A 25,485-nucleotide genomic window follows, 5' to 3' on the forward strand; every position below is an offset into this window, starting at 1 on the left:
GCTGAAACTATAAAATCACACAACACTCCAAACACCAAATCAAACCCATGCAGTACAAAATACCCGGATCTGTCAGACACAGCTGGAAGCATGAAAGCAAATGAATAGAATGAGCTTCACTAATTAAACTGATGCGGAATTGACACATTTGTCCTGGTTTGTTCATCATTACAGAGATGCAGCAGAGACTGGGGTGAGTGTTTTGTTGATTTTGATGAAAAGCATCTTCTCACCTGGAAGTGATGAACTCAATGAGAGCTTTGGCCTTTTCATCCTGTTCAGCCGTGGAGTCCACCTCACTGAGGAGCGAGGGAGAGAGGTGGGACAGAGCATTTCCTCCTGCTCCAAGACTGATACTGGAGGAGGTTGAGCTCGAACTGAGGCCGGAGTCTGTCATAGGTGATGGTTGACAATCTGGTAACAGCTCCTGAACTCCTGGAGAAACAAATGAGGCATGTTTAACATTATGGTCTTCAAAGGAAAACTACATTTCTATCTTGACACAGTGTCTGATTTGCAAAATATAAATACATTTATTAGCATCCTTTCAGTCCTGGTTGGTTGACTTAGACATGTTTGCTTGTTTAAGGTCTATAAGTTAAACATTGTAATAAGTATAGGGATCCTTACAAGTAAGACATTTTTTGATCATCTCCCTCTGCTTCTATGAAGCTAATTTATGAAATAGATGTGAAAAGTTATTTTCCATTTTGGACCTGACTGTTGATGCAACCCAGTGGTCTGCTTTAGAAACATAACCAATGAGCAATACCAAGAAGTGTATTTTTCATTTTTTGTCCTTCAGGTAAAACACCAATTCCTTTATTTACATTTACGTTCTACTGCAGAGGCTGGCCCAGTTAATATGTTATTTTTTCGAGGATTTTTAAAGTGTTTTTCTTCCCATAGAACTTCAAGAACCTAAGCATAAAGATTATATCAGCAAATTAACCATGAGTGATAGTAATGTGCCATAAACAAATCAGCTTTTAACAAGTTTCTGTTAACAACGATCTCCCGGCTGCATGTGAGTTTTCTCCTCTCGTTTACACTGCATACAAAGTGCTGTGATGAATTTATCACTGATAGTACATGATGGCATGAAAGACAGAGGCTTTAGCTTCCTAAACACGAAGGCTCTAGCTCTAACAGTTTGAATTCAGAGCTACTTTAAAAATGTTAAAACAAAAAAGAACTGCAACCCGGCCCCGGCCCCAGGAGTTTGAATATGGTCAGAGAAAAGTCCTCCTATTCTTAGCTTTGCCTTCCTCTCACACTTATGATCTCCACAGCAGAACTAACCTGTAAGGTTGTACTCTGGAGCAGGTGGCTTCACAGTCAGCACCCTCGGCTCATTGTAGTCTCTGTTGCGTAGAAGCACCATTGCCACAGACTGGACGCTGCTGTTCGCTCCCTGGACGACAAGCAGATGAAGGAGGAGGCGTTTGCAGTGCTCGTAGACTTCAGGGTGCTGGTGATCAAAGCCTGGGAGAAGATACGAAGCATGAGAAGTATGAAGTTTCAATTTAACTCACTTTCTTCTTTTTAAAGTTTTTATTTTATTACTGTAATTTACCTATAAAAATTGCATGAAGCAAGAGGTGCAGGTAGGCACTCCACTCCACTTTGACCCCATGGTCTACAATGAGGTCCGTCAGCAGGATCACTGCAATGTTGCATCTAAAAACAGATAATATAGATCAACTCAAGCTAAAAAAAACATTATTATTCTGAGCTAAGGACAATAAATGGGATGCATGTTGCACCTATGGAGGGGTACGGCAGGTGCATTTGTTTCTGGAAGGTAGTCTACAAGAGGAGACCAACAGCCTCCTGTAGGTGGGAAGGGAAGAGGCTCTGGCCGGTTGTGATCCATCACTTTCAGACGCCAGTTAGCGTACAGAGGCATTGAGTCACCTGAAGAGGAGAGATAAACAGACATTAGTGGGACAAAAAATAAAAGAGAGGGGTTTTTGCTGTGGGAGGAATTTGCTATTCCTACTCTTCTCTTCCTCATAGGATCCTCCAGAGCTGCTGCTGTAGCGAGACTCCAGGCGGTGGTGCTGCCGGTTCAGGTTACTGTTCAGACCGCTGTAGATATCCAAGTGGGTGTAACTGCAGAACAGAATTAGTTAAACAAGAAAATATTTTTTTAAATTTGCCAATATTTGTCAAATATGTTTCAATGAAATCTGGTTGTATTCAGCCCATACCTGTCCTCCATGTTTGAGTCTTTGATCTTGCTGTCATGATGACCTTCGTTTCCTGGCACCATGGTATTGCTGCTGGAGGTTGTTCCTGAAAAAGCAGACATGACACATTGATGATCGAGCTGTCAGAACATAATGATACAGAGCTTTAAAAACATGTTCCTTATCCTGACTTATTTACCTGAGGTGACTGAGGGGATCTTGTAACTGGAGGTGATGCGGTAATAGGGGGGGTTGTCCATGTGAGTGACCGCTGAGCTAACAGGATCTGTCAACTCCAGCTCACACATCAACTCCTCCAGCAGCTGCATAGTCTTATCTCTGCCCAGGTAAACAACCACTCGTTTCACCTGAGAGGAAAACCCAGCGAGCAGAGTCAGACACATAAGGAGTGAGAGGACTTCAGACATCCGGCTCAAATAAAAGATGTAAATAACCTGTATCTTACATAGGGCAAGAGGCTTGGGTCACTGCTGACTCCTGACATACTGATGAGGAAGTGCAGAATGATTTTGAGGTTCTTTGGCCAGCTGTCTGCTAACGTGGTCCATACATTCTCTATCTCCGACCACGCAAACTCATCTCCGTACTGTAAAAATAAAATAAATCAATAAAAAACAATTCGATTTTTCAAAGCAATCCTTTCCAGATGAATTTGAATATGATTAAGTACAACAGCTGCCTTACCTTTGCAGTCATAAACATGAGATTGTTGAGCACCATGGTTGTTGCACGTGGCGAGCCCCAGCCCTCTCCACGGAGCCACCTCCTGCTGTTGACCATCATCATCTCCCGCTCATGCACATCCTCGTCCTCCTCGCCACTGCCACAGTCCTCTGGTCTGCGTACAGTCGGCTTCAAGTCAACCAGCTCCATGTTGTTCATCCAAGGCAGGAGGTAGTGTAACATGACCTGACGACCACCAGGATGCGCTGTCTGGATACGCTGGCTCACCTCTGGAGCAGGGGAAGAAAGACGGTGGATGTTGGTTAAAAACTATTCAAAGTAACTGCACAATGAACAAATGCTTTCTATGTCAATCCAACCAGTAGAGGAAAATGCACCTAAGAGGGCGACAGAAACTGATTTTCTACTCCTGAAAATGAGTCTACATTAATTTGACCCTGTTTTCCAGCTTTCAGGTAAGTGACAAGACTCACAACCGAGATTTCTTTTATCTGGTCGGTGGGATTCTGAAATATCTACATCACCATGTAGGTTTGTAAAAATGCAAATGCTTTGTTGTTGAACCCCTTTGCAGGTAGAGACATGCAAAATCTCAAAATACTTTTTCTTTAAAAAAAAAATAAAGTTAAGTCTTATTTTATGCAACCTTGGGACATCAGGTTGAAAACACTTAACGGCTGCTAAAAATAACCAAAAGAGCCCAAAACATCACAAAAATGTTTTGCCATAGTTAAAAACTGGCTTAAGATAGTTTTTGCCTGTTTCTGCATAATTTGTTGTATCATTCATGTAATTGAATTTTTTAATAACATCTTATTAAACAGAAATGCATTTTAATATTTATTAGCTCATCAGCTTAAGTGTATCTGGAAAAGTCTTGTTGTTTTGATCATGTTGACAAATGGAGACAACCTCACATTTCAGCACTCTTCTACTCTCTGAGTAGCTGTAACAAACCTGAGAAGATGGGCAGAGTGAGCTCTGGGTAAGTCCTTGCGAGCTCCTCAGACAGCTGGTAGTAAGACACAGAGTACAGGTGTGGCAGCGGTGAGGGAGGGGTCAGGATACCGTCTGTTCGCAGGATCTCTAACTTTTGGGCGTAACGGAAGAGCTTGGGTTCCAGGATCTGCAGGTTTCACAAAGACAAAACCACAACATCCTGTGTTTAATAAAAAAGCAGCAGTGTTACGGTAATTTGTGTAAAGTCAACTTTCAGAGGAAGCAAGTTTCCTGACCTGTAACAGCTGCATGGCTGCCTCGTAGATGTCCCGGGAAGAATCAGCCGCCTTGAACAGAATCAAGTTGAGCAGCACCACAGTGTCAAACTGGTAATCCCTAAATTTGGTAAATGGAGATACAAGCAGGATTTAGGATGTGATTCTCCAGCCACGGTTCAAGATGAGCGATGGCTTGTTTAGTACCTGTTGTGAAAGACATTAGCGATGGCCCTGAAGCAACCTGCAGCCACACGACGTGAGCCGGTGTAGCAGCGGTCGACAGCCCAGAACATGAGGTTGCTCTGGTCTGGATTCAGCTCCAACAGCAGCATCACGGCCTCACAACCCAGCTGGTGAACCTGAAAGACCACAGAGTCCCCCGTAAGAGCCATGACTTTACTGCTTCAGACTATCACTGCACAATCTTTAACTGAATGATCTGTAAACATTTAGCATGAGTTTGAAATAGTGGGTTTGAAAACATGCTGTAAAGCTGTGAGTTTGTGTTTCAAAAGCCTGTGAAAAGGGCAAAGAAGCTACATGTTGATCACCAACTCACCTCAAACAAAAACCCTGAGTTTTTTTTCTGCAAATTACTCAGAACATGTTAAATCCTAAAATGGAGCACTAATAGAATTGAATATGTTTGCAATTTGGGCTTTAAAATTTACTGGGAATGTTTTCAACAAAGAGGGATTTCAATCACAAACTTTCTCAGTTTATTTCTGTTTATGAATGCTTTTACTCTTTGCCCTTCTGAAACAGTCCATCACTGACCTTTTGCAGTACTTCAGATCACCACTGAGTAGTGCTGCTATCATGTGTTTGTAGCTGTTCAACACTTTCACCTAAGGAAATCTTACAGTGCAGTCCAGCTAAGCTGGCAACTGCTTATAAAAGTAATATGATAGTAGCTGACATCATTATAAACTCATCTCAAGTTGATTGCCATCATTACATCGATGAATGGAGACATATTTCATGACCTTATTAAACTTTTTACGAGCTTTGATGAAGAATGATGAGTTAAAATATGAGGGAGTGTCCTGTGCATTAAGGCAACGTGTAGAACCTGTTTCAGTTTTGGACATTTTTCTACTATACTCTCGGTAGTCTCACCTTCTTGTCCTGTGAGTCCAGGATGTTGTCAAGCCACTTGTAGAGGTAGCCATCAGAGGAAAGGCCGACGTTATCAGCTACAGGTCCACAACATAACACCGCGGACATGGCCTGGAGCATAAGAGAGCAGTCAGTTACTGTTTTCATGGAATGTTATTGTTTGTTTCTGTATCTTATTGTTTGTTTGTACCTTTAGAGCACAGTACTGATGGCGGTTGATCTGAATATTTCTGTCACTGTAGCGGTCCAGGGGGGTGAACATGATGCTGAAAGGTCCAGCCCAATGACTGAACAGCATGAACAGACTGTGTCTCAGTGACTGCTGAGGGAAGATGGTTCTTCTCTGATGCACTGAAAACAGTAAGAGCCAACATCAGTACAGAAGACTGAACTTTTACGTTGGATATTCAATGGGAATGAAACAATACAACCAGCATCCAACGTGATTCACACTCCTGGGCTCTGGATTTGATTTTCACAACTTTTTTGAGGGTATGAGTAACAAAGTTCATGTTGAAGTCAGAGAGTAGAGATTGCATCATAAAACAGGTTGTGTGTGATGCCTTTGTTTTGCCTTTTTACTGTCGTTTGCCTGGGTTACTCTATTTTCTGTTTAATAACAAATGTGCTTTGTTCTGACAGGATGTCAAGGGGATTTCTGTGAATTGTATAAGTTACAAGGTAAATAAAAAAGTTGAAAGAACAATCACCAGAGAAAAATGTTAGCTTGTTTTTAATTCCATTAGTAGTGATGCTATAATGGGAAGTGGAGGAAAGAGATAACCCACTGGTACAGTATATATCAGAGAGTGAATATAGAAGGACACTTTGAAGAGAAAATGGGAAGTGACACCTGGCAAAGTACTGTGAGTTGGAATCGAAGCCTCTGTGCACGAGACGTAGGGTTTCAAGTCTCAGCCAAAGCAGCACAACTGTGCACTGATTCTCCAGCTGACATGCAACTGATGTGACTTTGAAGACGAGTACAAGAGATATACCTGGGACGTTCTGTATGATGTTGGCCACGAGTGCACTGAAGTGACAGCGAATGTCCTTCAGTGTGTCAGAGTCCTTGTCATTTTCCGCCTCCAGCAGCTGCCTGGTCAGATCAACATACTCAAGCAGTGTGCTGTTCAGAGAGTGGCTCTCCCCATCTAACCCTCCACTGGCTCTGCAAGGCGGGCAGTAACACAGATTTATTATGGTTAGAAGGCAGATATATGTAGGAACAAATTCAGTTTTAGTCATAAAGTCCAAGTTTGTTCAGGATCACTTACATCTGACTGATGACACCAGCGTCAGCCAGCAGCTCAAAAATCCGGACCAGCTGGACCCTGAGGATGTCACGACGCCGGCGCCGCTTCATGTTCTGCAGATTAAACACAGCAGCAGTGTTACTCATTTTTACGAAACCCAGAACTCACTCAGACTGTTTTCAGGGCTATAATCTGATTCTACTTACTTCAGGTCGTCTTTCCAGAGCTTCTTTTATGATGGGATTTAACTCCTCTATCAACTCTCTGAAGAAGTGTTGTGCAAAGAATGATAACGGTGTTAGAAAAAGGAACACTGAGATGGATTCATGTGTTCAGTTTTGAGTTATTTTTACCTAAAGGCCACGGGGTTGGTCCTGCCAAGCCCCAACACAAGAGACTCTGTGATGTCCATGCTTTCAGAGCGCATCATGGGGACGATGTGTTTGAACAGGGAGGAGGGGGACGGAGTGCCAACAATCTGTTAACATACAGAGAAAGAGTCAGTTGATCATCACTAGTTGCTTTGACGTTCCATGAAAAATACTATTTATTGTATCGTATTTTTATTCATCTTTGGAATTAATCAATACAGTTTTCCTATTTTCTGGTGATACGAAGATGCTACTAACCTTTGAATCATAACTGTAGCCGCTGTCCGGCGTGGACGCCAGCGTCTCAGGCGGGGAGCAGCGGACGGAGCCAGAGGTGGAGGATGAGGAGCACATGGAGGGGGAGGAGGAGGCTGAGCTGCAGCAGAGGATCAAGTAGTTCCTCCAGAGACCGACGTAGGAGTCGCTGCTGTTCAGGCTGTTCACTTTCTTGGCGTTGATGGGGCTGCTGAAGGTGGACGTGAATGAGAGATCAGGGATTAGACACGTGACGTAACAAAAGCTTCAAAACATCAAACCGTCTCTCTGATGATGATTTTCATTTGAGAGGATAAGCATGTTCACACTGCTGAGGAAATATCTTTACTGAGACACAGCTTGTGTCTCCTGTCTGTGATCTTTACACATAACGTCATCAGAAGTACATTACACTGCTCTTACAAAGAAAGCCTGCAATAAACACACCTGCAGTGACAACAAAGCACTGTTACACACATATGCAAACAGACAGGACACACAAGACACAAAGTCCTTAAGTCAAACATACTTGATGTCAACTTGCGGAGACAGCAGCTGCAGGCGGGTGTAGGCAAACATCCAGGCGTAGTTGAGGGCAGTGGGGCAATGTTTGGGCAGATTCTCCTGCCGCAGGTAGCTGGAGAAGCTGATGACCCAGGGGTCCTGGCCTTGAGTAACATGGGCGAACACCCAAATGTGCGACGGGCTCACCACATCAAACTGGTGGCTGATGGGAGATGAGCTCCACTCAGCCAGCGTCTGAAGATCAATCCCACTGGGACAGTACAGCAGGTTGGTCTGTGGATGACACCAGAAGAGACCAGTTCAGCTTCAGGGTATTTTTTTTCTTATCACTGTGTGTATAAAATAAGGCCTTTATACCTGATCAGCTCCTGTGAGATGAATAAAGCTCTCCAAAACTGATGCACTTAATCTGTCCATGACATCGATGGCTAGTTCCTCATCTCCCTGAAAGATGAAGGTTTTAAAACGATCAGAAAACATGGCTCTTATGAACAAAGTAAGGAACATGTGACTGCTCTTTGTGATATTTGTAATGCTGATGTAACTACCTTGGCAATGCCCAATGCGGTGTGGAGCGCTCGGACCTCCTTGAGGACGTTGACAGCCAGTCTGCGTGTTGCAGGTCGGCAGCTACAAAGCACCACCAGAGCTAAACCCTCCACCACATGCAGCACACCCAGCACGGCCCGGTCCAGGGATAGAGAGTGACCGCTGCTGGAGCTCTGTTTGAAAGAACACATCATTAAAACTCCCAAAATACACTAAAAACCATTAAGGTTGGGTTCAACTCACAATTCAATGGGAATTTTCCTGCTTAATATGAGTTTAATAATGTTTACAATACTTGATGGGATGTTTATAGCGCTTTTCTAAATACTCTTATACTTAGATCCTATATTTTCTTTATTCCCTTCCCTGATCTGTTAGAAAGGCCATCATTCAGATTTTTTTTTGTTTTTTGTTTTTTTCTGTTTATGGGAGGTTGTTTTTGAGATGTTTTTTATTTGTTTTTGTCTGTTACACTGCTGTAGGCCTGAAGAACAGTATTCTGCCTTTTTTGTGTTAGTAGATGCTTTGAAAAAAGAGCTTCAACTTTAAGCTCTGTTGCTTGCTATTTTATAGCACTCCTCCTGTAACCAAAGCATAACTCCTGAATGATCCAAACTCACTTCTTCTAATTTCACTAAAGATACATACTTAAGGTTTTCTTAGGTCAGGTTTTGAAATATTTCTGCCAAGCATTTTCTTTCTTTGTTGTTTTAAACTACTTAATATTCCCAGAGGAGGATTATAAAGCTAAATTTATGAGCTTCAACTCCAATGAAAAAGTTTTAAGACAGACTTATTCTTAAGTCATTGCTTGACGTAATCACTGGGTTGTTTTGGAGGAGGAGCTGTTGACCTCTGCTGATGATTCATCTCTTAATAAAACACTGGAAATGGAAAGAATTTGCTGTATATGCTTTAATGTTAGAAGGTTTGTTTTGTCAAAGGAAACCTTTGTTGCTGTTTAAAACAGTCACTCAGAAGAGTAGAGGGTCATTTAATGACTCATTTTGTAAAGTGTACAGCGCGTCATGCTGTTCGTAGAACATTTTTTGTAAAGGGACTTGATCAACAACATGCAAGGCAACCTGAAACATTCTGACCAATGATTTGAATCAACAGTTTTAGGGAAGGGGTTCTCAATCTGAAGACCTGACTCTGTGTGTGTCGGACACTTTCTTGACAAACCTGCACATCGTGGCTCTTGTTACTGCTCTGCACCGCCTGCCTCCATTGGCTGATGAGCTGCAGCAGCATCTTGACAGCGTTGTCCAGCAGTGTAGGGTGGACATCAGTCACCTCTCTAACGATGAAGTACACAAAGCCTGAGAGAACATCCTCCCGCCACTCCGGGAAATCCACCATCAGGGCCTGAAGGGTGGTGAAGGCAAGGCCCCGCAGCTCCTCGTCCATGTGGATGGTGAGTCTGGAGGAGAATGAGATGTTAGTTAAGGTGTGAAACATGTGGTGATGTATCTCCAGTAGGCTCAGAGGAGGGTGAATTACTTCGCCAAAAGCTCAATCAGGTCTTGTCTGCTCATGCCATCAGGTATCAGCCTAGGGATGGCGGCCACACATGTACGGAATAGATCGATCTTTGGCTTCCTCTCTCCCCTGTTGAACAAAAAAAAATCGGAACCTGAATAAGTCAAACATACAGAAACGAAGAGCAGTAAAGTGTGATTTCATGTCACTGTTTCATACGTTATCATGTCCTCAGGCTCTTTGTTGGACATCTGCACGTTTGTCATGCTCATGGAACGTCCCACTTCTTTGTCCAGGTGTCTCAGGATGTTATCTAAGGCCTTTCTTACTTGTGGGTAGTAAAGTGACATGCCTGTAGAAACAAGAATCATTACGCTCAAAGGAAACAACAAAACAACTCAGCGAGCAGTATAGACGAAAACACTGTTACTGTTTTTCCCTTAAAGTTTCCAGAACCTACCTATGACCTTGGCTTCTTCATCAGTGAGGGTGGTGTTGAGAAAGATCTTTTTGACACGCAGTGTGTTACCAGAGGGCATGATGATCCCTGTTGTAGGCATCGGAGGCTCCCCATCTTTCTGCTGTAAGCTGTCAGCAATCACCAGGAAGGCTCGCAAGCCAATATTCATCCGCTGGTGAGGCAGAGAAGGAGAGGATCAGAGAAGACCCCTCCACACTTCAACAAAATCAAACTATAACTCCTGAGTCTGACTTACCTCTGGGTTGATGGCAAAGGTTTTGTGAGACTTGCCGACACATAGGAGGTCATAGATGATCTCCTTCATGGCAAAATCCAGTCTTTCCTGCAGAGCAAAAAAAATGTGGTTACCACATGCTGTGTTTTGAAGGTTAGCTGAGCTGTGAGATTCAGGTATGGCAGGTCATGATCCAAGCGTACCTGAGCGATGAACTGAATGATCTTGACAAAGATGTTGAGGGGTGTGTCCCTGGGCACTACACTGCGGGAGCCTTTGGGGAAAAGTGCTGAAACGATGCTGAGTAGTCGACTAAAGAAAAGAGATTTTAGCTTTTTTAGTGCTGAGACACAATCACTAATTTAAATTAAGAGTCATCAACTGCAAAAGGGTCAACTTTCAGCTTGCGTTTGTGCATGTGTGTGTTGCTGGAACTGACCTCTGAGTGACAGTGTTACTCTCACACTTGATCCTGATAATGTAGACCCACAGCAGTCTGTAGAGTGACTCCAGTGCTACACGGGACATTTTGGGGTCTTTGTTCTGTGGATGTCAGAAGAATAATATGAGCCACTTGTACATGTTTTTGTGTTTATACCCACCTGTGAGACTTAAAAGATCAGGTTGTTGCTTTCCTCAGAAACTCAGATCAAACACAAAACTTGGCAACTGTACTTAGTCCTTAGGACTGATAACAGCTGCCAAGTTTTAGCTTTTCAGTATCCGTGCATAATTTGTAATGAGTCAAGAGTGATGTCTGAACAGTATGAAGTCATCATGGTCTGAAAAGAGTTACACTTGGGTCAACAGAAGTTTCCAGCTGTACATCATCATGTACAAAATGTTACAGCAAATTTCCGGAGTAGAGCAGCCACCAACAGTTCAGCGCTGTGAAATCTGTCACCAAAGGTCTTTTTCATTTCAAGGTGTTCAGCAGACCTTCACCACGACATAATTCAGAACTACTGATAAAGTTATTTTAATCCCAAACCAGATGCTAACCATCCCGGCGGTACATCTTTGGGCCTTTATCATGGGATAAGTGGACAGAATAATACTGCGAGCAATGATCCTCAAAATGGGGGTAAGATGAAAGTTATTCTAGTAATGTGTGATAAAGAACCAGAGTGTCTGAGGATTTCCATCTTCTGTGTGAGACAGTAACAATATTTTTTTGTCATGTTCTCATAAACCAGGGTGTCTAATATACCTCTTTTAGTCATTGTCTACAAACATAAGAGACTTAAAGAGGAGGAAGTGCGTGTTTTAGAAAACCCTTATTTCAGCCACAGTTTGAAAAAAAATGTTTTAGCTGCTGTCTCTTTAAGGCTCCCTGCTCCACAAACCCCATTCTGTCCAATTGGCCAACCCTCAGGAGCCTGTGGGCAGAGCTATGGGCAGACCTTGGTGTTTGAGGCCTGTCATAAACCAGGTAAGAGATCCTTATGCAATGACCTCATCATTTCAGTAAATGTAATGAAGATCTTGTGCTATCTTTAGAACAGACTGTTTTGATCAGTTTACAGACAGACTCAGAGATTTTTTTTTTTTACAACAAGTCTGGAACATTGATCATTGTTATTCTACATCCATGTTTGAAGTATGGGAAAGCATGCCCTCTTCAATGGTATTTTCTGTTAATAAAATACTGATTGGTCACTCCATGGTTAGACAGCATTTTTCATTTTTACTAGTTCAACTAAAATTCTGTAATTTTTAATGTGTGGACACTCACACTGGGCTAGTTAAAGGTGCTTCTTTGACCTTTTTTCATGTCTGAGTATTGTTTTCAATGAGTCATTCACTTATATCTACCTCATCTAATATTATCATTTGATCTGTTCATTTCCCCATTCTTCCACCAAATAAATAATTACATATGTTTATCTTGGAAATCACATTTCAAAATATGGGTTAAAAATTGACAAGTTTCACAGTGAAGACAAAGCCTGAAGACAGAGATCATCACTGCCGGGCCCCGCCCACAGATTAGCACAGATCTCGTCACTGTGAGAGCACAGTTGAGATAATTATGATGATGGCACGGCATAGCTTAGCTTAAGCAACAAATCCCAGTTGCATACAACAGCAGATCACTGAGTGCTATGAATGTAGTCTCTGATGTCAAACAGGTCTGCTGAAGATTATCACTGTCACATCATCACTCACATCAACCTGATTGCTTTGGTTAAGACAAAGTTTTATACTTTCAAACAATCCTACAGTTGTTGGTTCATTTATTCAAAGTATGTAAATGAAGTAATGTAAATTAGAAAAGAGGCATGTTTTTATGTTAGTGAGTTTTTTTCCCTTCATCCTGGATTAAGGGAGTTTGACCTTTGTCCCTCCCCATGAATCCATCTTTTGTGTAACAGCAGGGGAAATATTGATATGTCACCTTGTCATCATTCTGACTGATGCAATACAACTATCTTTCAAGTGGTGCCAAATATCTACACTCTATTAAGAAAAAAATGCAGCTCTTCAAAATATTTATTTGAATTTAACTGGAGTGGTCTGGGATCACCAGAAACAACTGTAAACACATGGATCAATTGTCGCTGCTCAGCAAAGCTGATATTACAACTTTTTGTTTCTATTCTGTCCTACTCAAAAATAAATCACTGTTTTCCTTTAGAAGTGTTAATCTCCCACCCTGTCATGGCCCTACGGCACTCTTTGAAAACAGAACTGTAATAAATTTTGCATTTACCGAGTCAGATCTGCAATTCTGTCACTTCTGAATTATCTTGCAAATTTAAGTGACTCCACAACTCGACAAACTTTATTTCTGCTTTGTGTCAGAGTGTTGAAAATGAAATCTCTGACACATTGTCATGTAATAATTTATAACAGCCCTACTTTTAGAGTGAGAGGTAAGAGATTTAGCAAAGAGAAGACTGATAGCACCAAAGCTCAGTTGGTTAATGATCAAATCAGAGACAGAAATACAAAATGTCAAACTACCAGAAGTGAGTTCAAAAATATCAAACAATGATTGGCTACAATGATGCCCTGTCTCCCTCAGATAGGGAATACCAGACCTACATAACACTTTTTTTAATCAATATTACATCCTTTACACTCCAACCTTAGTTGTCCATGAGTAAATATGTTGCAATTCACTACTTTACTATAAGAGTCAGGTCTTCCTCATGTCTAGTAATTGCAAACATGGCTGATAATTTTTTTGTTCTGCTTGAAATGTATATTAATGAGTGGTTGACTAAACTGCTGGAAACATATTCCCACGAATACACAAAAGCTAGTGCAGCTGCCCACAAACACAAACCAGCCCACTGAAAACCTAAGCAGCATCACAAGTCACAGACACTCCACGTGTTCCTCTTCTCTACTGAAATAAACACATCAACGTCACTGTCACTACAGAGAATGACTCACTTGGAGCTTCCAGACAACCAGGCAGAAACACGGCTGTATTCTACATCTCTACGTCCAGCTCAAGACCAGGTTCATGAAAAGAAATGGCAGCAGCAGGGAGGTCACTGACGCCAGATTAACTCACCTGCAGCGTCTCAATCTGCTTTCGGATGCTGTTGTTAGACGGCATCTGGAGCGAGTCAGTATGAGAAAAAGATCAAATGACAGGAGACAAAGAATGTAGGGTTTGTGTGGGGACACATGCAAGTTATAAAACAAAAACATAACCCAGACAAAGAGACCAGAGCAGTACAAAGTGTGTCTACTCTTGTCACTGTGACAGGACAAAGACTACGTTCATGAAATCAAACACAATGAACTGTTTAAACATGCCACTTCTGGAGACATGCTCAGTAACAATTCATTAGTGTTTAACATAGTGTTATATATAATTTGAATGAAAGTGAGCAAAAACTGTTTAAAGGTCTAAAAACAAAGCAAAGTAAGGTGTGCTGTGGTCTTTAAATCAAACAACAGGGCAGAGAAAAAACAAACTGAGGAGTGGATTTAAGGGGAACACGGAGGAAAGAGGAAAAAAATAGTGATGGAAATTATTTTTAAAATCTAAAAGGAAATAAATCAGAATTCCCCGCCACAAATCCGTTAAACATTGATTCTTAAATCAGCAGCACGGTTATATTCATATAAAAAAAACACACTCACTACACAAACCGATTTATTTAAGGCTGTGGGTTTACAATCTAGAATTAAGGAGGAGGTTGACTTTGTACAATTAAAATACAGTTAAAGGTATTGATTTGATTTTAGGAAAAAGTTTTGAGAGAGGCATTTTCTATATTGTTTTACACACTGACAACTATATTTAGATAGATGGTTAGATAATGATGATAAAGAAAAAAAACAATGTAAATCTCTATAGCTAAAGGAGATATCTTTAACATCTTTCATGATCTTTTAGTGATTGTTCATTTTACATTAGCCAGTATTTCAAGACGATTACTACCCTATTCAACTGCAGCCAAAAACACTTATCCCCTGCAGCTGTGTGTCTGTGTTTGAGATGCCTCAGACTTAAGTCGAACCTCAAGGCGAACAGCCGTTTGCTCAAGGTCATGTTGAAAACCATTTCACTGAAGACTCCTTTTTGGGGAACAAACTGAACACTTTAAGAAGTACTAGCAAGAGCACTCATGTTGATGATCATTTTGAACGTCAGTAACCATAATGTAACCGTTTAGTTTGATTTTAATTGTTGGCTTATAATGTAGTTATTCTTTTAATTATTTACCTTCATGTATGTCATTTGTTTTATTGTTTTTTTACTCATTTTTTACTCGAGTTCAGGTTGGGATTTTGAAAATATCTAACTTAATAGCTCATTGGGTTTTCTTGTGACAACTTCTTCTGACATCTACATTTTGGTAGAAGTTTAAGGCTTTGGGAAGTTTAATATTGAAGTAATTATTGTTGTTTCTAGTTGTTTTTTGCGTTTTTAACTCTTGAATAACTTCAGTCCATTTCATAGCTATCTGAAATCTCACAGGAGCTGAAGTTTTTAAGGCAAAGAGGTAAACGTAGTAAATTTAAAATACTTAATGCAAGAAAAACGTAAAAAATGTTGCAGGTATATAAACATTTAGGTGGCTTTAAACCTTAAAAACATAATACAGTGACCACTTGTTTATCTGATCTACAAATTACTCTCTTTGTCCTTGTTTTAATGTGTCAGGAGTAGGCATTCAAATAAAGTTATTTGTTATTCATGGCAAGAGGGCTGACAAATTACAGCAGGGCATTTTTGGAAATAGAAAACATGACACTACAAGCTGACTGAGTTTATAACATGTTAGTAAACATTTAAGAAAATTAAGTTATGATTTAGCAGAGGCCACAGGGTTTAATCAACTAATCATACAAGAAGCTTTTGATAATCATTAGACTTAACACAACCCAGCATAAACCTTCACCACAAAATCAGCTTCAACACCCAAAACACTGTCTGATTACAAATCTAAGACAATCACGATGGTGAGGGAGAGGGCTGGAATGAGATCACTGAGAGGACAGACAACCAGTCAGAGCCACTGGATCACAATCACATCCAGAAATCTATCCACCACATGATCACACAATCTCCACAAAGGGCAATCAATGCAGAACGAACACACAGTCATTGAGTCAGTCGGTCAGTCAGTAATTTCATCAATGAGATTCTGAATTGGCCCCGTGATGGTCAGGGGAGAGGAGGAAAGCAGGTTTGATCTGTTTGTAATTGGTTTACAGGGAGTCATTAACAGACCTGAGTTAAAACAGCACTTGAGATGTCGTACAGTGTGTAAGGAGCTCAAACTGAGATAGACGATGTTTAAAAACAGGCTTCACATGATCTTATTTATTTTTACAGGTGAGATAAGCTCTAGTTGTTTTTTTATTTCATGCATGCTTTAATCCATTCAGAGCACGAATCTCAGCTTTTTGTGGGTCAAAGATTCTTCTATGACTGTATCAAATCAAGTGCTATTTCTCTCCAGATCTAGTTGTTGATAATAAAGAGGAAAGTACGTTATGAACTTTGGACAAAAACCACAGAGCACACCAGGACAGTTCCTTCTATCAGAGGTATCACAGGGTGGACTAAAAAATAGAAAATCATGATTCAAATTAGATTTCCTTCTTTTATCAGTCACAAATGTATCTTTAGGGGTTAATCAATCTCATTAAAAAAAGACCAAAACACATGTGATCACAGGTTTCATAACGTGTCTTAAGACTCCTAAGGTTTAAAGTGAATTACACTCTAAACAAAGTACAGTGCCCTACAGACACTTTCAACATCGTCATTTTTCTAAACTTCAGAGCAAAGGGTGACTACATCTCTGAAATTAATCAGGTATAGAGACTCAGTCTGTCTGTACCTTCAGGTGCGAGAGACAGTTCTGGAGGAAGATGTGCCAGTTGTTGAGGAAGAACTGCTTCTGACTGACACACAGCAAGCACGTCACCAGCGGATAGAGAGCCTGGGGAGAAGGACAGGGCAGAACAATGTCAGCATCAAACCAGCAAAGAGGGTGAGCGAGTTTGCCCACAACGTCTGGCTTTGTTCGGACAGCAAGCAAATCAGATTTATTTCTGAAGACAGACCTTCAAGAACTGTTCACATCTGTGTATCCAGACTTCACTGGCCTCAGTGTTAGGGCTGCTGTTTAAATGACTAAATCTGCTACACTTAATTGTGTTTTTATGAGAGGCGTTCAATGTATTAGAAATGGATCTGTGGACTTGCACTGCATTAAATGGTACTGTCAGTCAGGTCATGGGAAACAAACAGGCGTCAACCCTCAGTGTTAAAAAATAAAGCTGACACAGAGGTTCAAAAAGAAAGAAAAACTGTACGAGTCAGAAAAAACTCAAGAAGTCAAAATAAAATGACACACACTAACATGTTTACAGACCCAGAAAAAAAACACTATATAATACTCTACTCATGACAACTTCACAGGGGTAAATCTTACATACATCAAAAGTTCAGATTATATCAATGCTTCAAGCCATGCATAATGAGGCATAATTAGAGGCTTGGTGGATTTGACTGACAGGCAGGCAAGTTTTACCTGTTTGTCAGGCAACCAGGCTGTGGCCTTAGTTCAACCTCTTTGCCTGTTTCTAGATCAGTCAGTAGTTCTGTGGAGTCAGGGCTGCATGGTGATGAAGTGCCCCACAGAATGAAGATTCTTGGACAGCAACTTTTTTTGTGTGGATTTTGTATGTTTTCCTCATGCTAGAACTCCAACTTCCTCCCTTAGTCCCAAAACATGCTCCTTAGGTTTATTGGTTGCTTTAAATGGTCTCTGGGTATGAGTGTGTGCATGAATGGTCATTTGTCTCTACATGTGATTGGCCCCACCTTTCACCCAATCACAGCTGTGACAGACTCCAGCCCCCTCAGGACCATGAATGGGTAAGTGGTAAAGATAATGGATTGATGGCGGATGCTTAATCCAACCATCAATCTTTGGCCTCTTCAGAAGTAAATGGGTGACATCACTCACCCTTTGCATGTGAATTCAAGAAACAACATTTTAGCTCCTGTGACACCTTGCTTTCCACCTGAATGTGGTTTGTGATGAGGAAGAGGTGTGATGAAGGGGCAAAGCTGTCTCATACAAAAAGGGTTTCTGAGATAAAATCCATGTTTACACAGTCTGATGTAGAATGAGACCAACTGCAGACATCTGATTGTTAATCCCTTTTCAAAAGCACAGTCATGTTTGCTTGCAATGCTTTATAAATCAAACTTGATAAAATCTGGATACCCCAGATATAGTTATAGGCTTGAAGTCTGGACGAGTTTTATTTTCACGGTGGAAATACAATTTTATGCACAAATTATCAGAGTGTTCCAAAACCAGAAACTAGAGCTACTCAACTACTTTCCTAACTTGATTTGGAAAACAGGATCCTAAAATGACTTAAATATAGACTGTAAAGTTCAAGGTATGTTACAGTGAGGCTGTGTGTTTGTATTTTTAAAATCAAACATTTACAGATAACAATGAGAAACTGGGTGTGCAAACAGGAGAAATGGATGACAATAGGAGAGGGCTTTAGTAAAGATGAAAAGTCAAAAGTGAAAACAGAGGATGTGAGGAAGAGAAATAAAACCAGTTTGATATAATATTTACCAAAGAGTGCTTCTTCCTGGAACTCAGGTCAAACGTTGTCTGGTACAGCATCTCCACAAAGTTTTTCAGGCACGGCACGTTGACTTCATTTTTCACGGCCTAAGAAAACAAGTCATTATCATGGAATTCAGAAGGACTGGGGTACAGTGCATACAGAGATTGATTGATGAAAGAGGTTAAACTGTGAAAATTCCTTAAAATGTTACTCACTGCTGCGACAGGGATAAGGATCTCCACAAAAAGGCCTGCTAGAGCGTGCTTTATATCCTTATCCTTGACTTCCAGGAAATACTGGGCACATTCCTGAGAAGAGACACACATGTATGGAGAACATAAAGAAATACATGCATACACACATGCCAGAGGGGAACAATGTGACATACAGATACTACAGAAGAAGAGAGTGGTATGAGCACCACTGTGCGTTTTAGACTCTGATTCGTACTTAATGTTCTACATAGAAACGTACACTGACCCAGTTTTGTGATCAAATTCAACTTCTTTTGAAACTGATATCATATCAAGTTCTAAATCCAGCACAGTTATCTTCTGCTCTGAGGTGCATGAGTGAAAGGCGGCAGAATCATCAGGACCTGAACTTCCTAAAACTATCTGAAATGTCAGGGTTGTCATGCATGAAGGGGCTATGTAGTGCTGTTATGCTTTCTTCACATCTTCCTATCAAACACAGAACCTTTGTGTGATTCAGTGATGTAAAATTAAAATCAGAATAACTGAGAACAGTTGTTTGCTTTTTCACAGCGCTAATGATATGGTTTAAGTTTAAACTACCAACTGGTTGGTAATTCTAAACTTCTTGCCACAGCAGATTCCAAACTTCACTTTTTCTGACAAGAAATCTATTTTTTTTCATAAGCCAGCCTGCACTACATGTTGATATTCAGCATGTTAAACAGTTTGTATGTCTCGAAATGGTTTGTAGCTATCCAATACTTTCAGTTACATGTAATATGATACTGAGGAAAACATGATTAATAAGAAAATTCACATTTGGTATTGTTTATGTCAAAGGAGAAATCTAAGGGTTGTTTTTATGAGTATAGGGTAATTAGCTGTTAACACTTCAAAGGATCGATCATGGAAAACGCTTAAAATTTGCAGCCCTAGTCCCCTTTTTTAAGCAGCCTCTTTTTACTGTGAAGCTTTTGGTTGTGAAACTGTTTTATAGGAGTGTTGCAAAAAAGACATCTGTGCCAACGTCTTAAACACCATACTACTGTCTACCACTATATAAAAACAAACAGTTTAATATTGTCTTAACTGCGATAGAAAGTGTTAAGATTCTTATGGATAGGCTACTGAAGCTAGAAATCTTTGTTTCTTTGTATTATTAATGTTAAAAGAAGACAAACTGAAGTACATATAGTTTCTTTGGCACCATTATAATTAAATGTATGTTATATAGGTCAAGCCTTTAAAGATGAGGTGAAATGGATAGAAGACATGAAAAGTGCTGAAAAGGAGAGATGGACATTATCTACGCTTTTTTTCCATTAACACATTAAGAAATCAGGGTAATGCTAACACTGAGTGTGTTTTTATGCACTCCATAGAGGCCAGTAAAAACACCCCATTCACAACTCTGGAGCACACACAAACACACACACACTTCTTGGCAAACCCCATCCTTGATCGTTACTCATCGAGCTTTATGAGCCGACGCTACAGAGAGCTGCTGAGTTTGAACAAAGGCGCAGCAGTGAAATAAGATGTCTGGTGCAATTTAGCAAGCTCACATATCTGCCACAGTTACTGTAGAGGCACTGTGGCAAAAACTCATGAATAAAGAGACTGAAATTTACCTGCATGAACTGAAAAGAAGCCTCAAAATCCTCCACGGGGTACATTTTGACCCGGAAGAACTTCATGCCCATGATGAGACTGATGATGCTCTGGACCACGTAGGGACTCTGCTCTTTCTGCCGAAGCTCCTTCAGTTCTGTGATGAACTTCTTTCTTACTGCCTGAAACCTAAAGACAGAAATTTATACAAAAAAATGGACTTAAATTACCCAAAGAAGTGAAGAGAGTTAAGATGGTAACAAGGAATGGGGTACAATTTAGCTCATGAATGTAGTTTCAGTGTGCTTACTTTGACTGTGTAAGGACCCCAATGACCTCAGCATACAGGTCTGCAATGATGTGCACATTGCCAGTGTTCGGTCCGCAGTACCTGAAAAATGAAGCACAAAACACAATGTAATAAATACATTTAAAGCATGCAGACAGAAAACAGAGGAAAGATGACACAGTTCATGAAGTGACATCAACTCCTCTGAGTGCAGTCATTGATAAAACAGATTCTAAATTAAATGTTTTTCTTAAAACTGACCAGAGTAGCATCTAGGCAAACTAGCTTAACTTTTATTGCACCAAATATTCAGAATCTGATTTAGGTCATGTACACAGCATATTTCAAGCAGTTGGAAGTTTAACTCTGGATATAAGACATTGTTTTTTTTTCCTTCTAAAAAACATGTTGTTATATTTTCAGGGACTAGACTTTGTACAGCTGCGCACCCTTCTAAGTCCACTCTTTCTCTCTTGTCACTCCACAAAACCTCACTACAGTGACAGATAACATATAAAATGGCAGAGAGGAGGGGCAGGGGCTGGGAGTGCTTAAAAAATACAGTGTTTTTGATTCTGTGGTGTTTGTGGCATTATTTTTCCTGACTCTCTGTCCCCTATATGAAGTTTGCTCATCTGTGTATGTGTGTGTTTGTGTCTGTGAAAACATTGGGGAGGAACTTTTCAGGATACAGAGAGCAGAGGAGAAACGTGAATGCATGACCATGTAGAGACAGAGATGGCATACCATCACGTAAACAAAATAAATAACATAAGGCTATTTAGTTAACTATTTCGGAAAAGGTATAGACCTGGTCAATATGAGAGGAAACCTCAAATTACTTCTGTTGTGTGAAAATAAAATTAACTTTACTTCCAGGGGTGGCGGTGGTGCCACCGTTGATTAAGCAGGGTGGATATGAGCTGCACTATGATTGTAATACAATGTTTATATAATCAATGTTTTATTAGAATTTCAAATAAAAAAAAAAAAGATTTTAACATCAAAGATACTTCTTGCAAAATTCTGTCTTGGAAAAAGGGGGTCGTCTTATATTCAGATCAATGTGGTATTTCTCTTCATTAAGAGATGCAAACTAGGAATATTTAGTTCATGTGAACACGAGTGAATTCACCAAGAATGGATCTCCAGTTGTAGAGGCAAATCTTCACCCAAACTACACTGTTAGTACCAGGGTAAGTGATACACAAATTTTGGGCATTTAAGTAATTTGAACGGGACAGTGCCAGTTTTGTGATATTTTCATACATACTAGCACACAGATAGCATCAGGCCACAGTGACACTATTTGTTCTGCAGCACAGTTTTTGGTTCATTCAGCTCTATGGGACTGATTTATGAATATAATGGTATTTTTCCTCATACGTTTACCAGCCACAAAATCTGCCAATCCGTTTGCAAATTTAAGCCATAGTTTTAATGACATCAATGTCAGACTGTCAAGTCTTACAAGAAAGCAAAGCTGTTGCAGCAACAGTGGCTCTGAGACAGCAGGAAGGAAGAAGGGTAGGAATTTTAACCTTGTTACACATTTTTGTACAAGTTTTCAGTTATTGACTCAAACATTGACCAAGCCTCTCTTATTTTCATCTTCTTCAAAGTGCACTTAAAGGTGTGGGATTTAGAGTGAGCTGTGCTGTAAAGCTTATTTAGACCAATGCATGATCCAGGATTGATATCATGAAACTCCAACCTTGGCTAACGAGTCAGTTTATTCAAACAAAATACATTAATGCCCGATGTCCTAATGTAAAACAAAACACAAAAGAAAAGGAGTCTTATCTGTTCTTTTTCAAAAGAAAGATAATCTATTTGTTTCACTGTTTTCTCTGTCTGTTGATGTTTACTCACCCTTCTTTGTGTTTAAAGTGCTTGAATGCCAGGTTCAGAACTTCATGTACTAAAACATCTGGCACTGGATGAAGAGGAATCTGTGACGTACACAAGGAATCATAGATTTTTATTAGAGGCATTGATAGTCTTCATTCTTTCTCTCTTGCTACCATTCAAGGCCCTCCCTACAGGAGCAGAGCCAAGGACAACTTAGCTCTGGTCTCCAGGGTCTGGATTTCTGTTCAGCATGTTGCCTAGATTTGGACGGTTCACTTTAGAAACACTCTCAGTAGAGAGTTGGTCTGTTGCCATTTTGTTTATTTACTGTGTCACCCTGTGGGGAAAGACTTCACTGAAAAACACTGCAATTCAATCCAGTGCCACAGAAGATAAATAGATAAGCAGTACAAACCTATTAAACACTACTGTATCTCTTTGAGTCTGCAAATCGTTAGGTAGTAATAAAAGAAGAAAAGTGATGTCAACTCTCGTTTAGGGGTTAAACAATGCCCCAGCAGTCCGAGTAAATGATTGTAAGCAATAAAATTAAAGAATTCCATTAACTGAAACAATTCCATTACAAATCAAATCAGTCGACAACAGTAAGAGATCTCACATCAGTTAAGGAGTGCAAGGTTAAACCTATGCCTATTACTGCTTTCACAAGAGAGATCAACTATACATGCCTTTGATTCTGTAGACACCTAACATAAGATAATGTGATTTTAATACTGCAGTAAAGTAACCACACTCAAAACTACTTGGTGTCTGGATCAAATGTTAACAGGTTAACAGGTGCAACCCTGAATCCTGAGTGTCATATCACTCACCTGTTTTAGAACTTCCACTGAAACTAAACAAAAAATGAAATCTATGGCTAAGTCCCTCCGTTCCAGAAGGTAATCTTTATCCCGATGCTGTTCATCCCTGCAGAAAACAGAGACAACAGCTTCACGCAAATTGCATCTGAAACTGAATACATCAACCAAGCAGGACTTGATAGACAAATTAAGAAACAACTGATATCCACTCACCCTTTGGACTTGGTGCTGGAGCGAGGTCTGTACTCATATGACTCGTCTTCAGTGCCACTCTGCCGCCGGTACCAGTCGAACAGTGTGCGCAATAAGGAGGGCAAACAGTGTTCTGCTATTGAGCTCATAGAGCTTATTAACTGCAAAACAACAACAAACAAACATTAGAGGCACTCATTCTCATGGTTATGCAACATGTAGTAAAAACTAGCCAACAACATTTTCCGGTATGACCCAGCCGTTTTGTCGTGTGCCCCATGAGGCTGGCCCTCAAGCCAAAATGCAGCACTTTTCCCACATGTCACTCCCCACTCTTGTGCCGTTTCCTGCTCTGTCCACTATCCTGTCCTCTCTGAACAAAGACATAAAACCCCTAAAAAATAACCCGAAAAAAATAACCTTATACAAGCCTCTTTTTATCAGATAGTCTGCAAAAACTCTGCCTTGTACTCTGGCACGGATCCTCACAGTGGTTTAACTTTTGTGTCCAAATGCCGTGGTTCCCTCTGCAAATTGCCTCCTGACAACAGTGTTCAACTAGCATAGTGCAGCTGCAGCCAGTGCACCTCCACAGTTTTTTAAACTTTATTTTTCATTTTGTACATACTTTCTATTATTACTCTAAGGCTCTTATCTGATTATGTATATAGTCAACTGTACAAATAAATTTCCCCCTTTAAGTTCTTTTGATTCTGGTTCTGATTTCTGGACTGAAGTATTTTGGGAACCCCTCAAGTTGGGTGTGGTTGTGCATAGCATTGACCTTGCTGAAGCAAAAGAAGAGCAAGCTGTAAACTGAAGACCTTACATGTGCACATGTACCATTCTACCATTTGGGATAAAAGTTTTCATTTATAATGATGCCGCAGTTGAGCTAACTTGAGGAAGGAAGACATCTTTCAGTTTTTCTACCACCTGATGAAAAGACAAGAGTTCATTCTTAAAGGAGTTGATGTTTTATGTACCTCTTCCTGACTGAACCTTGAACACATCGCACTGCAACCTTACACAATTACATTCAGTTAGCTACTTCCCTTTTATCCTGCAGATTTCAGCATGCATTTTAACATTGGGTTACTATTTCAACTAACTTCAATTTTAACTCAATGTCACACTTTTTATGTTAATACTAAATATAAGAATGCTGGTGAGTATCTTCAGCACTCAGCTTGTACCCTCATTCCTTTAAGACAGTTGTGCTGACCCTCAGTATAGTGTAAGTCCTGCCCTGGTGCAGTTGCTTTATTAACCTGGCCAACATGGATCCTTTGTAAAAGCAGAAAAAACTGCTTTTAAAACATGATTATGAAATGATGACACAGTGGGGAGAAAGCTACCTTGAAAGCAACGATGTCAAGTGAATATTCAATAACAGAATGGCGCATAGGACAAGTATTGACCGGAAGTTTTCTCACCTATAGGGTGACACACTGAAGCTATTGATTAGAAATGGGTGTTTGCTGCTGCATGACATCATATAGCTGCTGCACTATCGAGCAGCTCCACAACATAAACATAGTTAAAGCTCTGCTCTATCTGTTAATATGTAACACTAGAGACAAGCTGTCCCATAAATGCATACGCATCAATAATGATGTAAGACTTGGGCTTAAAATCCAGGGCTCAGTTAGAGATGATCTGCATTTACTTCACCGATGCTGTGCAACAACTACTGTAGAAGAAACAATCAGTACTGAAACTTAACATTTCAGCAAATTGTTTCAGACAATACATAAAACATGAGCTGAGGAGGTCAGTATGCATAAACAACTGAAGTGTGTGTGTGTGTGTGTGTGTGTGTGTGCGTGTGTGTAAGGGCCAGTGCAGTTGGATGAAGGAGGTGGATGATAGATGTGAGGCAGGAGAGTTATGCAACTGCTCGCTCTGCCCTTATGGCACGGGGCAGATTCACGCCAGCACCCGATGCTGATTTACTGCTGAGGATGACACAGCGATTCCACACTCTCACTTTTTGCGCTCTCTATACCCATTTTCTCTCCCTCACTCACAAAAGGACAGCTGGATCTATAGCACCATATCCTCGTTGGCTTTGTG

The 25,485-nt window shown here is 40.5% G+C and overlaps 1 protein-coding gene across 7 annotated transcripts in view; it reads right to left on the reverse strand.

Moving 5' to 3' along the window:
- The window catches only part of fryl (furry homolog, like), a 101,056-nt gene that overhangs the window by 31,026 nt on the left and 44,545 nt on the right, over positions 1–25,485 (reverse strand). For all 7 annotated transcript variants that reach the window (XM_074668275.1, XM_074668273.1, XM_074668272.1 and 4 more), the window contains 37 exons: positions 23,431–23,570; positions 23,227–23,323; positions 22,415–22,494; positions 20,564–20,644; positions 20,274–20,442; positions 18,661–18,753; positions 18,451–18,549; positions 16,684–16,785; positions 10,806–10,909; positions 10,570–10,678; positions 10,388–10,474; positions 10,132–10,303; positions 9,891–10,023; positions 9,693–9,800; positions 9,375–9,612; positions 8,189–8,362; positions 7,998–8,084; positions 7,645–7,913; positions 7,119–7,326; positions 6,843–6,967; positions 6,696–6,753; positions 6,511–6,602; positions 6,232–6,404; positions 5,424–5,584; positions 5,234–5,344; positions 4,319–4,473; positions 4,133–4,232; positions 3,855–4,023; positions 2,898–3,166; positions 2,659–2,799; positions 2,392–2,560; positions 2,214–2,298; positions 2,003–2,115; positions 1,767–1,917; positions 1,577–1,680; positions 1,303–1,485; positions 234–435 (listed from right to left, as the gene is read on the reverse strand). In XM_074668275.1, the coding sequence (XP_074524376.1) occupies positions 234–435; positions 1,303–1,485; positions 1,577–1,680; positions 1,767–1,917; positions 2,003–2,115; positions 2,214–2,298; positions 2,392–2,560; positions 2,659–2,799; positions 2,898–3,166; positions 3,855–4,023; positions 4,133–4,232; positions 4,319–4,473; positions 5,234–5,344; positions 5,424–5,584; positions 6,232–6,404; positions 6,511–6,602; positions 6,696–6,753; positions 6,843–6,967; positions 7,119–7,326; positions 7,645–7,913; positions 7,998–8,084; positions 8,189–8,362; positions 9,375–9,612; positions 9,693–9,800; positions 9,891–10,023; positions 10,132–10,303; positions 10,388–10,474; positions 10,570–10,678; positions 10,806–10,909; positions 16,684–16,785; positions 18,451–18,549; positions 18,661–18,753; positions 20,274–20,442; positions 20,564–20,644; positions 22,415–22,494; positions 23,227–23,323; positions 23,431–23,570 (5,111 nt within the window). The remainder of the gene's footprint in view (positions 1–233; positions 436–1,302; positions 1,486–1,576; positions 1,681–1,766; positions 1,918–2,002; positions 2,116–2,213; positions 2,299–2,391; positions 2,561–2,658; positions 2,800–2,897; positions 3,167–3,854; positions 4,024–4,132; positions 4,233–4,318; positions 4,474–5,233; positions 5,345–5,423; positions 5,585–6,231; positions 6,405–6,510; positions 6,603–6,695; positions 6,754–6,842; positions 6,968–7,118; positions 7,327–7,644; positions 7,914–7,997; positions 8,085–8,188; positions 8,363–9,374; positions 9,613–9,692; positions 9,801–9,890; positions 10,024–10,131; positions 10,304–10,387; positions 10,475–10,569; positions 10,679–10,805; positions 10,910–16,683; positions 16,786–18,450; positions 18,550–18,660; positions 18,754–20,273; positions 20,443–20,563; positions 20,645–22,414; positions 22,495–23,226; positions 23,324–23,430; positions 23,571–25,485) is intronic.

This window comes from Halichoeres trimaculatus, unplaced genomic scaffold (genome assembly GCF_033239565.1).
Source record: "Halichoeres trimaculatus isolate MK-OKI-2021-1 unplaced genomic scaffold, fHalTri1.1 fHalTri1_scaffold_4, whole genome shotgun sequence".
In the NCBI taxonomy this organism is placed as follows: Eukaryota; Metazoa; Chordata; class Actinopteri; order Labriformes; family Labridae; genus Halichoeres; species Halichoeres trimaculatus.